This window comes from Dromiciops gliroides, chromosome 5, assembly GCF_019393635.1.
Source record: "Dromiciops gliroides isolate mDroGli1 chromosome 5, mDroGli1.pri, whole genome shotgun sequence".
In the NCBI taxonomy this organism is placed as follows: Eukaryota; Metazoa; Chordata; class Mammalia; order Microbiotheria; family Microbiotheriidae; genus Dromiciops; species Dromiciops gliroides.
This window is the reverse complement of record NC_057865.1, coordinates 44,862,654-44,879,576: the sequence shown is the minus strand read 5'-3', so window position 1 is coordinate 44,879,576 and position 16,923 is coordinate 44,862,654. Positions and strand designations below refer to the sequence as shown.

The 16,923-nt window shown below is 39.4% G+C and overlaps 1 protein-coding gene across 1 annotated transcript in view; it reads right to left on the bottom strand.

Annotated features, from left to right (window-relative positions):
* The window catches only part of TRAK1 (trafficking kinesin protein 1), a 153,392-nt gene that overhangs the window by 59,188 nt on the left and 77,281 nt on the right, over positions 1-16,923 (bottom strand). Inside the window, 1 exon segment of the mRNA XM_043965550.1 lies at positions 5,905-5,981. Within this exon segment, the coding sequence (XP_043821485.1) occupies positions 5,905-5,955 (51 nt within the window). The 5' untranslated portion in view covers positions 5,956-5,981.

Genomic DNA, 16,923 nt, shown 5'->3' with positions numbered 1-16,923 from the left:
AGGAAACAAATGGTTAAGGACATGGCAATCATTCCAGAATCAGCTGTCTCTATACACAGTCTGATTACTGACTGGAAAGGACAAAAGTCAATGTGAATTGGGCCAGCTAGGTGGCACAGTGGATAAAGCACCAGCCCTGGATTCAGGAGGACCTGAGTTCAAATTTGGTCTCAGAAACTTGACCCTGGGAAACTCACTTAACCTTCATTGCCCCACCAAAAAAAAAAAGTCAATGTGAATACCAAATTAGAAAAATGTCTAAAGATGATAAGACGCCATATCCAATTGGCCAGGAGAGCTCCAAGTGGGTGTATTTAAACAAAGCTATTGGCTCTAACAATTATTTCTATTTTGTTCATTCACATTTCCTTTTTTTTAAATTGAGAAAAATGACAAATCCTTGTGGGAGGTTTAGCCACTGATTTGAGTGGCCTTTGCTAAATCTGAATTTGAATTATATGCTCCCTGTGTAAAATAACTAAGCAATTAAAAAAAAAATTACATTTGCATTAATCTTTTGTTTTTCCCTCTATGCATTTTCTCAACTATAAAATGGGGGTAATGATGATAATAGCACTTAACCTCACAGGGTTGTTTTGAGGAACAAAAAATACATTTTAAAAGTTCTTACCAAACTGCTTGACAGATAGTAGGCACTAAATAAATGTTTTCTTTTTTCTATCCCCTTCCCAAAGACCATCTGCAGATGATGAAGCAGGAACAAGACAACAAACATATGATGTAGAAAAGATGGTCTGATATTTTTACAAGGATCTAGAACGGAGCCAAGGAATTTGGTCTCTATCATCCAGTGTGTTATTATAAAAGAAAATGGTAATGGCACTTCAAAGGATTAAGTCAGAAAGGAAGAGACAGAGGAAATCTGCCTCTGTGTTGCATGATACTCAGTGTTAAAGTTACTTGTATCGATTTGAAAACTTCTCAAAGAGGGGAAGATTCTCCCAGAATTAAAAATCAAAACTCACAAGCTATGTTTTCCTTTTTTAATTTTTTATAAAAAAAGCCAAAGAAGACATCAATAACTACCAGCCATATGCCTCTAACCCTAAGTAGCACTACAATTTTGCTATAAAATCTGCAGAAGAATATTCTCTGGGTGAAGAGTAGGTATCCTCAATGAAACATGAGAAGGAAGGAGATGACTTCCTACAGTAGAAAACAACTTTATAGCCATATGGAAACCCGACTGCAGAGAAGTGTAGAAAATAAGATCCTTCCGTGTTTATCATTTATTGATTTTTAAAAAGCATTTGACTCGGAATAAAATGCAGCCTTAAAAGCGATGCTCAGGAAAAAAAAAAGTGCCTCCCCAAGCACAGAGGACAAGTCTCAATGACACAAGCAAGTACAAAGAGCACAGTCCTATGGGTACTGGAATGAAGGAAAGTGGCCAACAAGGAACCATACTGTCACCCAAGATGCTCGCCAATTGCACAAAATGTGTCCTGTGAAAAGACCAAACCAAAGGCTTCTCTCCTGATTTCAAGGTTCTCCAATTATTCCTATTTAAAGATAACACTGAACCCCAAGGCATCAACCCCCAACCAAAAAGCTTCCTCCATGAAATTCACAATTTACAGCTTACTGTAAACAAAGGAGATGAGAAACACAGAGAGGCCAGATTTTGACAGACAGCTGAAAGGGCATGCATCTTGGGGTCATATTCATGTTATAGACTGGAGAAACATTACAGAGGGGCAGTAAGTTAAGGCCAAACCACTCACTGCTTTCAAAGTCTTTGCTGAATGCTGATATTCTCTTAGGAATTCCAATAGCTACAGAACATCAAATTCTCAGGAAGAATCAAGATTATAAACCACCTAAAGGGCAATATCGTATTAATCACTAACATTTACAGAAAGTCTGCAAAGTGCTTCACTCATATTACCTCATATGAGCTGCACAACCATGTGGGGAATTTCTACAGGTAAGATTGATTATCCCCCATTTAGAGATGACAACATGAAGAATCAGAGAGGCCAAGTGATTGCCTAGAGTCACAGGTGTCAGAGATGGGATGAGAATCCAGGTCTTTCTGAGCCCAAGTCCAATGAATCACTCTAACCTGCATGGTGGGAATAGGCAGGACTCCAGCATTTCACAAACAAGTAAATCAGGAATGAGCTCAGTGGCACAGCTAGAAAAGTGGCAGGAATTATATAACTGAAGATATACCAAAATGGAGAACAGGTTACTTGGCCATAAAGCCAAAATAAGAGGCAACAGATGGACAACACAAATGGTATCTAAGAAGTTTTTTTTTATAAAGTCACTGGCAAGGAGATAAAAAGTAATTGCAGGTTCCCAATTACTTGCCCAAATGACCCATAGTTGGATCCCCAGATCAGCCTACATGGGGAAGAAGTTTATTCAAAGTGCCTTCTTCTCCATAACTTCCTTGCTAGCAACAGTCTTAGATGGTCTTAGTGGGATCATGGGTGGTTAACAAATATCTTCCCAGTTCTACCAATATCCTAGCCTACAACAGACTCAATGGCCTGAAGCCTCCTTGAGGTCTTAATCCTGGGTCCTGTGATGTCCATGTCTATTGCACAAAGACTCTATAAAGGACTTGTGAAAAGACATATACAAGAATCAAACAGAATGAGAAGTGATCTATATTAGATGACACAGTTGTGTGTGTGTGTGTGAGAGAGAGAGAGAGAGAGAGATAGAATTGAAGGAGGAAGAGGGAGCAGAATTCACATTAATTAAATCACACACACACACACACACACACACACACACACACGTTACTTCTTAGATCTTTCTATATCCATTTAAAGAGACAGGGCTGAGTCTCAGCATCTATACTCCCTTGGCCCATGTGCCACAAATGTCTAACAATCCATCACACTCTGTCCATGGTCACAAAAATGGGGGATATCTTAAGTGATGTCCTCTCATTGGATGACTTTTTCTTACCCAACACAAGCACATCTCTATCTCAAGTCTAACTCAATAGGTTCATCTTCACTGGTTACATCCTTTATCACAAAAGGCCCTAGATCAAAATGTTTCTTCATCTGTTTCTGATGTCACTTTTCAGAGTCTGGACCTCTGGGCATCTTGTGCTTAGTAATACTATCCAAAATGAGTGTCAGTGAATTTAAGCTCTGGCCACTCTATTAGCCTAACAACAATCTGAGTGTCAATTAAGGGGCCAACACTGGCTAACCTTGGGTGAATACCAAATTCTATTTCCTAACACAAATTCGCTCCTCCTAGATCAAATTCCATCCCATTCCATCCCATCAAACATTTCTACCCTAGTCCACTGGGGATTTGGCATCACAGGGTTGTGACCAAAAAAAAAAAAAGGGACCCTATTGTCACAAAGTATTTATATATGGACGTTCTTGGTTCCTCTAATGAGTGAAATGGGAATCACCCTTTTTGTAGAACAGTATCCTCTGCACATTAACACAGTGGCTGGCACCTAGTAGGTACTTAGTCAGAACTTGTTAATTGATTGATTTGATAAGGAAATTGCATCAAAATAAATCCCTTTTTTATCCAGGATCCATCAGTTTTATCTAGTGGCAGATCTTTCACTTACTATGGGTTGAGTGCTAGGGATATAGACACAAAAGAGTCCCTAACCTCTTCGAGGTATTATATCAACATATCTGTCTTAAAATATCAGTTCCTTGAGAAGAAATCCCTTGTGATCTTCTCTTTATAAGTCCAATATAATTTAGAGAATACATACAGAACATTGATGGTGTTGGCATTGTTGCTGTTTGTCTTTTGTTCTCCAAGAGGACCATGACATCAGGGTGATGTCATGACTTGCACTGAATTGGCTTTAAGTGAGGGAGGGCTGTGCAAGGTCACCAACCTCAATCTCTCCTCCAGAGCCATCTGGGTCCAGTGGCAAGATATATATCAGAGCTGGAGATGACCCCAGATATTTAAAGTAAATGGGGTTAAGTGACTTGTCTAGGGTCACACAGCTAGCAAGTGTCTGAGGTGAGATTTGAGCTCAGGTCCTCTTGACTCCAGGGCTCTATCCACTGCACCACCTAGCTGATAATGAGTTCAAGGCTATATATATATATATTAGCTCTTCAGCCAGGTCAATGAAATTATATCAGGAAGGAAAAATATCATGGCTTCTCCAACCCAAGGGAAATGGCAAAAAAAAAAAGATGTGGAGAAGGAAAAGTGAAGAGTTTGGGGTTTTGTTTTGTTTTGTTTTTTATAAAAGAAGTACAAGAAGAAGCTCATGTGAGTTAGAACATTACATTCAGCACACTAGGGCTCAGAGAGCAGACCAAAGTGCCCACTCCCAAAGGGAATGATGGTGGAGGCTTTGGTCTGGACGCTGAGCTGTAGTCTAGTACCTGTTGATAGAGATTAGATGAGAAATAAATCACTAAGAAAAGTTATACCATAGTCTCCTTTAAATTCTACTGAAAAAAGAAAGTCACTTTGATCTTTCCCTAATAAAATATGGGGGAAAAAGAGAGAGAAGTACAAGAAAAAGGAATTTTTCCTCTTCCTTACAACTAGCTAACATAAGTACTTATTTCATTAAAAAAAAATAAAAAGTAAAATGGGAGGAGGCAGATCTTCCAGGAAATTATTTGTGTATTAAAGTATAATGCAAATGAGAAAATAAGATATCATTAGAAAGGGGAAGAGGTATTTTTTTTAATTCTGAGAAACTGTATTATTAGCCTATAATTTATAGTTTCCTGCAGTGGCTTTTAAGTTGGTATAGCTGAGCAAAATGATAAATCCCATTGGAGTGTGAAAAAGAGAGTATGACAATGTGGACAGAACACCTTCCTCAAAAAACTCTGCAGAGTAGTCAGGTGTGCCAGCCTACTTTATAGATGAGGAAACTGAGGCTCAGAAAGGTTTAATGATTTGCCTTGTCCAAAACCACACTGCAGGCAAGTAGACTGAAATGCAGGTCTTCTTCCTTAACAAGGCTTTTGATCTTCCTAATGGACTAGGCTGCCTCTCCAACCTGCCTTGGCAAGTCTTAATCAACTCAGAAAGGAATTGCTGTACATAAAGGGTGAGAGTGTAAGAGAGAGAGAGAGAGAGAGAGAGAGTGTGTGTGTGTGTGTGTGTGTGTGTGTGTGTGTGTGTGTGTGTGTGTGTGTGTGTGTGTGTGAGTGTGAGTGTGATAGCACAGGAAAGATCACTAATTACTAGTGGATCCTCAATCTCATTCTTCTGCTCATGTCTGCCTCTCAGACATAGAGAAAAACACTCACATATACATACACAGTTATGGAAGTACCTTTATAATTGATCACTTTAATTTTCTTTAAGTAATAAACATTTCTATTTATAGTTTTAGGTTCCCCCTCCCCTCCCTGAGGCAGTAAGCAATCAGATACAGGTTATATATGTATGATTGTGTAAAACATTATCATATTAGTCATTTTGTATAAGAAAACTTGAATAAAAGGAAAAAATGGAAGTGAAAAATAGCATACTTCAGTCTGCATTCTATCAATATTAGTTCTTTTTTTGGAGGTGGATAGTATGTTTCATCAATAGTCCTTTGTGATTGACTTGGATCTTTGTATTGTTGAGCATAGTTAAGTCATTCACAGTTCTTCATCAAACAATATTGCTGTCTCTGTGCACAATGTTCTCTTGGTTCTGCTCACTTCACTATACAATAATTGATCACTTTTTAAAAAAAAAAGTCTCAGAATACTCACATACCACATTGCCACTCATGTGTTTACCTCCAAAGCTCTCTACTTCTCTTTACTAGGTGGCAAGAAACACATAAAACAACAACAAATCTCCCCTCCTCCCTCTCTCCTCCCCCCCCCAGAATGTTACATAACCACATAATAAACATTATTGCTTTCATTACAAGCATCTCCTCCCCATGTCCCTAGACAAGCTTACCTCCTCAAGAAGACGTGTCACAGCATCTATGTCATTGTATGTTTTAGTCATCTGGCCCACTCTCTCAGCACATAAAACTGAAAGAAACAAAGGGGAAAAAAGACCATGAAACCATTACCTGGAGCATCCACTTCAAAAGTATTGAGTAATTAGGGAGGGGGAAGAGAATAAGCATTTATTTAGCACCTACTATATTCCAGGCACTGTGCTAAGTGCTTTTACAAATACTATCTCATTGGATCCTCATAATAACCCTTTGAAGTAGGTGCTATTATCATTAACCCTTTTAAAGCTTAGGTAACTGAGGCCGAGGCTGACTTGTCCAGAGTCGCACAGGTAGGCAGTAAAAGGTCTGAAGCCATATTTGAAGTTAGTTTTTCCTGATTCCAGGCCCAGAGCTTAATCTACTATGCCACTGGCTGCTTCCATGTTTACCTTCCATAAGTAGTTCTGAAGAGTATCATGAGTAGAATCCACACAATGGGCTTAAGTCAAGTCATAAGACTCAACACCATTTTTCACTTTTCAGCTACAAATGACCTGAACTTTTTCCCATGAGGATTACCTATTTTTTTGTTTCTTGAAAGTATTGGGAAATTATTGTATGAAAGTGGAAGCGAAGGTAAGGGGAGAAAGAGAAAGAGGCAGAGAGGAGAGGCAGGGAGCAGAAGAGATGGATGCAAGCAGTAAAGCTCCCATGAGGAACAGGTCTGGGGCAGCCAACGATGGAATAGTATTCTCCATTTTTCCTCCCTCCAAAAAGAACCTGCCAAAAGAGGGAAAATCCAACAAGTTGTCCATTGACAAAACTAAGCATGCTAACCATTGCTTTGGGTTTCTTTTCTTTTCTTTGTTTTTTAAGTATGTAGGAAGAATGAGGAGTATGGTTGGGAAAATAATGGATGTGGGGTCTTCTGGGGCATAGTTTTTTGAAATATAAGCATCACCTTCTTCATGAGGCCTTTCCTGATCTCCCCTCAAACTAACTTCTATTTATCTTCTTAGTACATTCATATGTATATGTCTACGTGTGCATATATATATATGTGTACTTGCATGTATGCATGTATAATTAACCACATACATGCAAATGTATCATCTCAACAGGATGAAAATCTCTTGTAGGAAGGGACTGTTTTCACTTTTGTAGAAGGCACTTGATATATGCTTGTTAATAAACTAAGACTAGGAGAATTTTAAGCCTTGGTTTAGCTCCTCCAAATAATGTGAATGCAGTCATCACTCAGAGGGCCATCTGAGAATTCTTAGAACATGTCACAAAGTCAGTGTCAAAGGCGTTACTAGCTGCAAAATGTTGGCCTGAAATGGCATAGGGCTCTAACTACGTTATGAAATGCCCATGGAGATACTATCCTAATGAATAACCCAGGAGAAAGCAGAGCTGATGGAATGATTTTTCAACCTGAAAGAGGCAGAGTGACCTTGAAGCCAATTCCAAATCTGACCGTGCAGGGAGATTTCTAATTAATGGAAGGAAAAGGAAAGCAGAGGACCGAAAAGCAATAGCTGCTCGTATATCTCCCACATTTTCATTTTTTCGTGGGCATTTTTATTGCTAAAAATCTACCACTCTGTTAAGGGAGTTAGCTTGGCTGATTAAATAGACTGCTCCAGCATGGTGCTTCAAGGCAGTTCATTTCTCTTAATGTCAGACAAGAGTTTCAATTAAGAATAACTCAATGGGTCTTCTTGGTGGTGTTTAATTTGGTGTAAAAGGAATAAAGTTCAAATTCCTTTAAGTAGTCATTCTCTCTGTGCTCCTATGAAAGTATGCCAGTCTAGTTGGGAACAGGTTTCCATAGATTGAAAAGGATAAATTATTCATCATGTAAAACCATGATATTATGCCTTGATATAGCTCAAGATGGAACATAGATAGTGAGAATGTTAGTGAGAACATCACTGAAATTTGTGAGTCCAAAGCACTGACTTCAGTCCTAGCTCAAATATTTACCAAGGTTGGTGACCTTGGGTAAATCACTGAGTTAGACCCTTGGTTTTGTCGGTCATGAAATGAAAGGCAATATGGCATAACAGCTAGAGACCTGTCTACTGTAAGAAAAAACTAAGTTCAAGACTTCGCTCTGACACAAACTGAATGTGTGGCCCTGAACAAACCAGTTAACTTCTTAGTACCCCCAGTCAGTCAACAAGCATGAATTAAGTGCCTATTGTGTGCCATTTTTAGTATATAGCACTTGTTCATAAATAGGTTGATGGCTTTGGTCATGCTAATTCCCCATGGCTCGATGTGCTGATAAACTCCCACAATAGGCTCTGCAGTCTATATACCACATTGCCACTCATGTGTTTACCTCCAACCATACCAGTAACTTAAATTAACCCAATAGCAGAAGACAAAATGTCCCATCTTTCTCTGAAGGAACATCATTTGCTCCAATGCATAAAGGTCAATTTTGTGTCTGTTTAGGCAGCATGATACAATAGATAGAGAGCTAGCCTTTGAGCCAAGAGGACCTGAGTTCAAGTCCTGTCTCTGACACATATTAGCTATGTGACTATGGACTAGTCAGTTAACCAGTCAGTGACCCTGACAACCCTCAAAGACTGTAAGTTGCAGGGGAATTGCCAATCTGCATTGCTAGAATGAGTTTCTTTACTGGAAGTTCCTTACAAAGATCAAATCACAAGTCCAGAATACAGATTTTGTTGACCAATGGTTTCCTATTAGCTATCAATGTGGAGAAAATGCTATTACATATAATGAATCAAAGTCAACAAAAGAAATGAGTAATATTCATCAATCAGCAAAACAGTATTGTGTTTTAGTATAATCTAAGAGCTTAATGTTAACTGGGAAAAAATAAGTGAGAGGGGGCAGCTAGGTGGCGCAGTGGATAGAGCACCAGCCCTGGAGTCAGGAGGACCTGAGTTCAAATCTGACATCAGACACTTAACACTTACTAGCTGTGTGACCCTGGGCAAGTCACTTAACCCCAACTGCCTCACTAAAAAAAATAAGTGAGAAATTTGCAAAAAAGAAATATCATAGGATCATAATTGAGAGCTGGAAGGGAACTTGGAGGTCATCTGATCCAATCCCCTTATTTTGCAGTTAAGTGACTTAAGTAACAAAGATTGGCTAGAGGCAGTGAGGCTCTGAACTCAGGTCCCATGAGAATGAAGAATAGTTTGATAGAAGGAAAGGTTCCCATCTTAGTCAGCATTCCCTCTACTTCCTATACACAACTATGCAGTCCAGGGATCTAACTTTCAACATTGACTTGGCTTTCAAAGTCATACTGAAGCTTTATCAGAAGGTGTTCTTGATAGTCAACAGCAATGACCACCTATCAATGGAATACCCATAGTTCTCTCTAGTGAGAAGACAATCCAAACAATACCCAGTCCAACACCCTAGCAAATACAAGGGTCAAGTATCATCCTTTATTTGGAGGTGTGGGAAGAGAATAAGGATGACCACACCTTATTTTCTGCAGTGAGTCATGTTTCCTGGGAAATACAACAGAGCTTATTGTGGGAGTTTATCAGCACATGGGGAGTGGTGGGGAGTCAGCATATCCAAAGTCATCAACCTGTTTATGAATGTGGTTGACCTGTATGGCAATGGTAAGGAAATGCTTCAGGGTTAGTGATTTAATGAACAATGAAGCAAAGAAAATATATTCTTGATCATTATAACAGGCAATGGTTTGGCTCATGAACATTGACTTTACTCATGGGAGAACATGTAATGTTTCATATTTCCACAACTCAAATGAGGCAAATGGATTCGTGGCAGCTTTTTGGCATCTGTAAACCACTTGAGATGCCACTTTTCAGAAGATGAAGAGTGACTTAAGATCTGAACATCTGTAATAATATTTTTTCTCAAATGGTTAGCCAATCAGAGCAAGGGTTTTTATATCTCAGGATAGTTGGTCAATCAAAAAAGCACTTATTAAGTGCTTACTGTGTGCAGGAACTGTGCTAGGCACTGACAGCATTCTGACTTATCACTCCCCCAAAATGGGGAACATGATAGTATTTTGACTTTATGTGTACTAAATTGTATTTTTTACAACCTCACTACCCATCATCTGGCAGCATCTGTTACACAGCTATGGAAGGAAATCAAAGGACTTAGGTTTAAATACCATATCTGATACTTACTCCCTGTGTGAGTCTAGGCAAGCAACTTAAGTTTTTCAGGCCTCAGTTTCCTCACATGTCAAATGAGAGGCTTGGACTGGATGTCCTCTGGGCTGATTTCCAGATCTAGAGCTATGATATAGCCAATAATCTAATTGCTGGGATCATGATTTTTTAAAGTATTTCTACATAGACCAGTAACATTTTCAAACAGGTGGGTGCTTCATAATGAAAGTCAGTTAAATGTCCTCAAAATTCAGAAGAGGGAGTTGTTATATGGCAGACAACAGAAAAACGGAAAGTGTTGAACAAGCCAAGTTACCACAGCATAGCTGAGTCTACTAAGAAGATACAGAAGCTATCAGGACTGATCCGATCTAACTCAAAATGAGCACCATAAGAAAAATATAAGCCATTTGCATTATAGTCATTGAGTCCCTTTAATGAAAGAAGTTAAATAAAATGATAGTTTATATTGTGATTAAGAAGTGCTAAGCACCTTTTGAGGCAACTAGGTGGCATAGTGGATAAAGTGCTTAGAGTTAGGAAGACCTGAGTTCAAATCCATCCACAAACACTTACTACTTATGTGAGCCTGAGCAAGTCACTTAAGCCTGTTTACCTCAGTTTCCTCATCTGTAAAATGAACCAGAGAAGGAAATGACAAACTACTCCAATATCTTTGCCAAGTAAACCCCAAATGGGGTTATGAAAACTGGAATATGGCTGAAAAATGACTGAACAACAACTGAAAGCACCTTCTACCTATATGCTAGGCATTGTACTAGATGCCAAAAAATCCAAGGACAAAAAAATGAAGCAATCCCTGTCCTCAAAGAGCTTAAATTCTATTGGGGAAAAACAACATGTACACAAATAAGACGACACAAGATATATACAAAAAACTTGGGGTGGGGGGTGAAGAGTGAGGGGAAGAAGAGCACAGCACTAGCAGCTGGAAGATCAGGACTAGGAATTAAAGACTTTTGGTACAGGGATCTCAAGACATTTTGAGTGGAGGGTTTTGACTTCAAGTCACTTAGAAAATTTATTTGAACAGTAAAAACATTCTATTCAGCAACTTTTCTTCAAATTTAGTTTTAAACGTACCATTCTAAATGTGTTTACATTATCAAATAAAGTTGTGAATTCCCCTTTTCTCCAGTGAGAGAAGAATAGGTATCTATCTAGAAAAATAGGTATATGTAGTCTTAGAGGCAGACAAATTATCTGGATAATTTCCTAAGGTGTTTTTCCAGTCTATGTTTCTGTAAGGCTGGTGGAAGGAGGGGAAGCACCATCTTTTTCCCATTAATGTTCATTGGCAGTGTAGAAAAGGGAATAACTGAAAACTTCAATAGCAGATCACTAAAGCAGTTCCCCCCATTGCAGTTTAAGTGCCTCGTTTTATAGCACCAGGCAATGTTACCTAAACCATGGCAGGAGGAGGCTTTTGAAGGACATGGTGGATGATGCAATGCACCTTTCCAACATGCCACTTTTCTAGAAATAACTGCAACCTCAAAAAAGAGTAAGATGCTAATCTTGCTTCATGACTTCAAGCAAGAGATATAAACAAAAGAAAAGTGACTTCAGAGGCATTTCCTTTTCAGTGAGAAGAATAATAACGAGCATTTAGTGAGAATCCACAGAGAGAGACAGACAGACAGAAAATGATGGAGGGTGGGAAAGAGTTCTACTTGAGCAAAAGTTTTTGGCCAATGACAGACAAGTCTAGGAGGCAGAATCACAAATAGTTACTTGTGAACATGGGAAAATGGTGTTAGGAGAAACCAAAGAACAGACTCCATCTGTGTATGATGTGGAAAACACAGACATACCCAGACACAAGAGAAATCATCTTCTATTATAAAAAACTTCAGAAACACCTCAGTCTATTATTTTCTCTCTTTTCTGCTACATCTACATTTTACCAGATTAGATCCCATTTCCTATTCTTTAAGACTTCTTTCAAACTGCTCAGAACCTTGGACCAATGCGGGGGAAGTTACAAAATGGCAGACTGTAACTCAGTATGATGATGACCTTGCTTGCTATTTGAGCTGTCCAAAAGTAGGATAGGTTGTTTCAGGAAATCCCAAGTCCCTTGTCCACAGATGCCTTTAAGGAATCTTCTACAGGACAGAAAGCCATTTGCTCCAGGGGTACAAAAGAGATTCATGTTTCTGGAAGAGAAGCTGCCGATATGGACAAACTGAATATGACACCAGGGCTATTCCTGGAAGAGCCTCTGTTCAATGCTTCCTACTTGACTGCTCCAGCAACACACTCTACCCCTTCCCATCTCTTCTCCAACATGATGGTCAAATTTATCTAATACAATAAGCTCATCTCAGATCCAGTGACTGTCTTGCTCAAGGATTTTCAATCACTGCCAATTTCCTATAGGATACAGTCCAAACTCTTTAAACTGACATTCAAATATGCCCACTTAACAAATGTTGAAATGAACTGAATTCCATGTTTTGGCCCCAACTTGACTTTCTAATATGAGCTTTCTATTCTATTCAGACTGGGATAGGCATCATTCTTTAAAATCATGGCATCTAAACTTTTCCCTTTCCAGAAATCCTTTGTCTCCTCCTCTGCCTATGTGAATTCTCCCCATCTATCAACACCCAGCCCTTTGTGAAACCATGAATGATTGCTACTGCTTGGGGATTTCTACCTTAGGAAGTACCAGATTGTAGGGAGAAGAGAACTGAAGAATTGGGCTCAAATCTTACCACAGACATGGCAAAGTCCATCAGAATGCAATCAACATATGTTGATGAATTGATCTGGCCCAGTTTATTCCAGGCAGCTAGGTGGTACCATAGCAGATAGAGTGCCAGTTTTGAAGTCAAGAAGACTCACCTTCCTGAGTTCAAATCCAGCCTCAGACACTTACTAGCTTTAAAATGAGCTGGAGAAGGAAATGGCAACCCAGTCCAGTATCTTTACCAAGAATACCCCAAATGGGATCAGAAAGAGTCAAACACAACTGAACAACAACAAAAACAAAGAGTAGAGAGTTTAAAAAGGCCCTTAGGATCATGGCTTTAGGGCTGGAAGAGACTAGTCCAATCTCCTCATTTGAGGGCAACTCAGGGGGCAGCTAGGTGGTGCAGTGGATAAAGCACTGGCCCTGGATTCAGGAGTATCTGAGTTCAAATCTGGCCTCGGACACTTGACGGTTACTAGCTGTGTGACCCTGGGCAAGTCACTTAACCCTCATTGCCCTGCAAAAAAAAAAAAATCAAATTCATTTTTTACTGAGAGCGCGAGAGAGAGCAACTCAGAAAACTGAGCCTCAAAAGAAGTGATGTCCCCAAGGTCACACAGCTAGTTAATTTGAACTCACGTCTTCAGGCTCTAGATCCTGTGTACTTTCTGCTTTCATAAGACTGTCTAAAACCACCCCACTTGCTTCACAGTTAGAGGAATGGAAGTCCCAAATATTGGAATGCCTTACCCAAAGGTCATATACATAAGAAAAACTGGCAAAAATGTGACTGGAAGCCAGTTCTTCTGACTAGAGTTTCTGCTATTCCACACAGACTTTTACTAACCAGAATTCCTATTCTTTCACTTCCCATCAGTTGCTCTGATCAATTTCAACTCCAGGCACATCATGCTTCCCCCCAGGCTAAGCTCATCACCTGAAACATCAGCATGAAGATGAATTCAGTTTCAACCCTCAACACTTCTCAGTCCCCTCTCCCCTCTAGGACCAAATGGTAGAGTCATAAAGTGTTCCTAAAGCCTTTGTCTAGGCCTCTGAACTTCCCAGCTAATTCTTCATTTTCCATCAGCTGTTCTGTGGCACTTCATAAATGTTTACTGACTGTTCCCAGTTTACAGATGAATAAACTAAGGTTCAAAGCGGTCAGTTAGCCAACAAGCACTCATTAAGCACCTACTATGCGTTTATTACTGGGGATATAAAGAACACAAAAGACAGTGTCTACCCTCAATGAGCTTAGTCTAATGGAGGAGAATACAGAGAAACAGCTATAGCTAAAAAAGCAACAGGATAAATAGGAGATAATTAACAGAGAGAAAGGATGGGGATTAAGAGATGGGAAAAGGCTTCTGGTAGAAGGTAGGATTTTGGCTGAGACATGAAGGAAGCCAGGAGCAGAGATGAGGAAGGAGAGAATCCCAGGTATAGGAGAGAGCCAGTGAAGATGCTCACAGTTGAGAGACGGGGCGTTAGTAAGGTCGGGTAAAGGAATGTAATGTGTTACAGTGGGAAGTGTACTCGATTTATATCAGAACTTGGATTCGAACCCTGGGCTCAGTCACTTACTAAAGACTTCCTTCCTATGCCACCTTAGGGAAATTAGAGACTTCAGTTTCCTGACCTGTAAAATAAAGGGGTTGGTCTCTAGATGAACTATATGTTTGCTTCTAGCTATAAGGCAGGGGTTCTTAAAATGGTTTCTACAAACCCCCAACGGGTTCTGTGGGTAGATTTGAAGGGTCTGTGAACTTGGATGTAGAGGAAAAAATTACATTTTTATTTTTACTGATCTCTAAATGAAATTTATGATCAGCGAGGTGGCACAGTGGATAGAACACCAGCCTGAAGTCAAGAAGACCTGAGTTCAAATCTGTCCTCATATACTTACTAGGTGTGGGACCCTGGCAAGTCACTTCACCCTGTTTGCCTCAGTTTCTTCATCGATAAAGTGAGCTAGAGAAGGAAATGGCAAACCACTTCAGCATCTTTCCCAAGAAAACTCTAAATGGGGTTTCGAAGAGTTCGACACAAATGAAGCAGCTGAACAACAAAAAACAAAATTTAACATTTCCTTAAATTATTTTAAAACAAATGTTCTTGACCTTACCACACTGATAAAGGGAATCTCTCTCTCTCTCTCTCTCACACACACACACACACACACACACACACACGTTAAGAAGCCCTGATATGAGGCTGTGGTTCTCTGACCCAAAGGTTACGCTAGATAACAAAGCTAGTACTAAGTGACTAAGCTAGAAATCAAAATCCAAGCCCAGGGCTCCTTCTATCTTCTCCAAATGCCTTAGGGTGGAAGGTAAGGAATGAGAAAAAGGCCTACTAAATTTTTTGTTTGTTTTTTTACTCTAGGGAACTAGGCTCAGCAAATATTTTACTATGGTAATAGCTCTAATCAAGTGTTACAATCAGACTTGGACAAACAGTTCTCTTGAAATAAAGGTAGGCCAAAGAATAGCTCGAAATGGGGTAATCACTCCTGCCTTGTCATGTGCAGATGTTATGTCTTTAAGCCTTAACATACATTGTGGCTGTTCAGTTGTTTTATTCATGTCTGACTCTTTGGGAATCCATTTGGGGTTTTCTTAGCAAATTCACTAGAGTGGTTTGCCATTTCCTTCTCCAGCTCATTTGATAGATGAGGAAACTGAGGCAAACAGGGTGAAGTGTCTTGCCCAGGGTCACACAGCAAGAAAGTTTCTGAGGCCACATTCGAACTTAGGAAGATTCCAAATATTCCTGATTCCAAACCCAATGTTATAACCACCATATCAAATTATGCCCTATTAAAGACTGGGGTTTTAAAAAAATAAAACTGGGGCAGCTAGGTGGCACAGTGGATAAAGCACCGGCCCAGGATTCAAGAGGACCTGAATCAAATCCAGTCTCAGACACTTGACACTTACTAGCTGTGGGACCCCTCATTGCCCCGCAAAATAAATAAGTGGATGGATAGATAGATAGATAGATAGATAGATAGATAGATAGATAGATAGATAAATGGAAATTTTAAAATAAAACCATATTTACTATGTCTTAACAAATCTGTTCGTTTGATTTGTATTTCTGCTGGCTCAGCACTCCCAAATCGTGGACAGGAACCAGTGTTATAACCACTTAGGGTCATATTCAGAGTTGGAAAGGGCTGGAGATTAGTCATCATAAGGGATTAGAGATCATTTCTGCAAATATGGAAACTGAGGCCAGGAATGGTAAAGTGAATTTCATAGGTGATTCACTGTTCCTTCCATATATCACATCAGAAATAAAGGGCACTGGATTCCAGTAATGATTCTAACACTTACATTTACCATCTGGAATATTAAAATAATTTGTACAATTTGTTATTTTTTAAATCCAGTCTTTCCCAGGTTTTTATTTTTTAAATCTGGAATACACCTATAATACCTCAACTTCCATCTTGATTAGATATTCAGTAGGGTTTTATTTATTTATTTATCTATTTGTTTGTTTATTTATTTATTTTTGCAGGGGCAATGAGGGTTAAGTGACTTTCCCAGGGTCACACAGCTAGTAAGTATCAGGTGTCTGAGGCTGGATTTGAACTCAGGTCCTCCTGAATCCAGGGCCAGTGCTTTATGCACTGCACCACCTAGCTGCCCCCATTCAATAGGTTTTTAGAAAATAAGGCAGCAGCATTTTGAAAAACTTTTTTTTGGGGGGGGGGGTGGTAAGTGGTTTAAATTTTCTATCAAGATTTGTCAGACCATCAATACAAGGACATATCACTATCCACAAGAACCTGTGAATAAACAGACTACCCTACTGTGACAACGATGTTCATAGCTGGATCTCAGGTCATCATTTTGCTATTCCTATTAAAAGGTCACAAAAGGAGGCAGGTGATACAATTTCTACCAGACTGTCGCCCTGCTCCTGAACCTTTTTCCCTACTTTCTTTCATCTGTAATGTTAGCCCTTTTGACCAAATAGTGTTTTGAAGTGTTCAAATCTGACACATACCAACTGCATGACTGGTCAAATCACTTAATCCTCTGGAGTTTCAGACAATTCTTTATACTGTAAGTTGCCCATCTGCATTGTCAGTGGGAGTTCACACATGTAACTCAAGCCCCTGTGAAATGCTAAATCAGTAACCA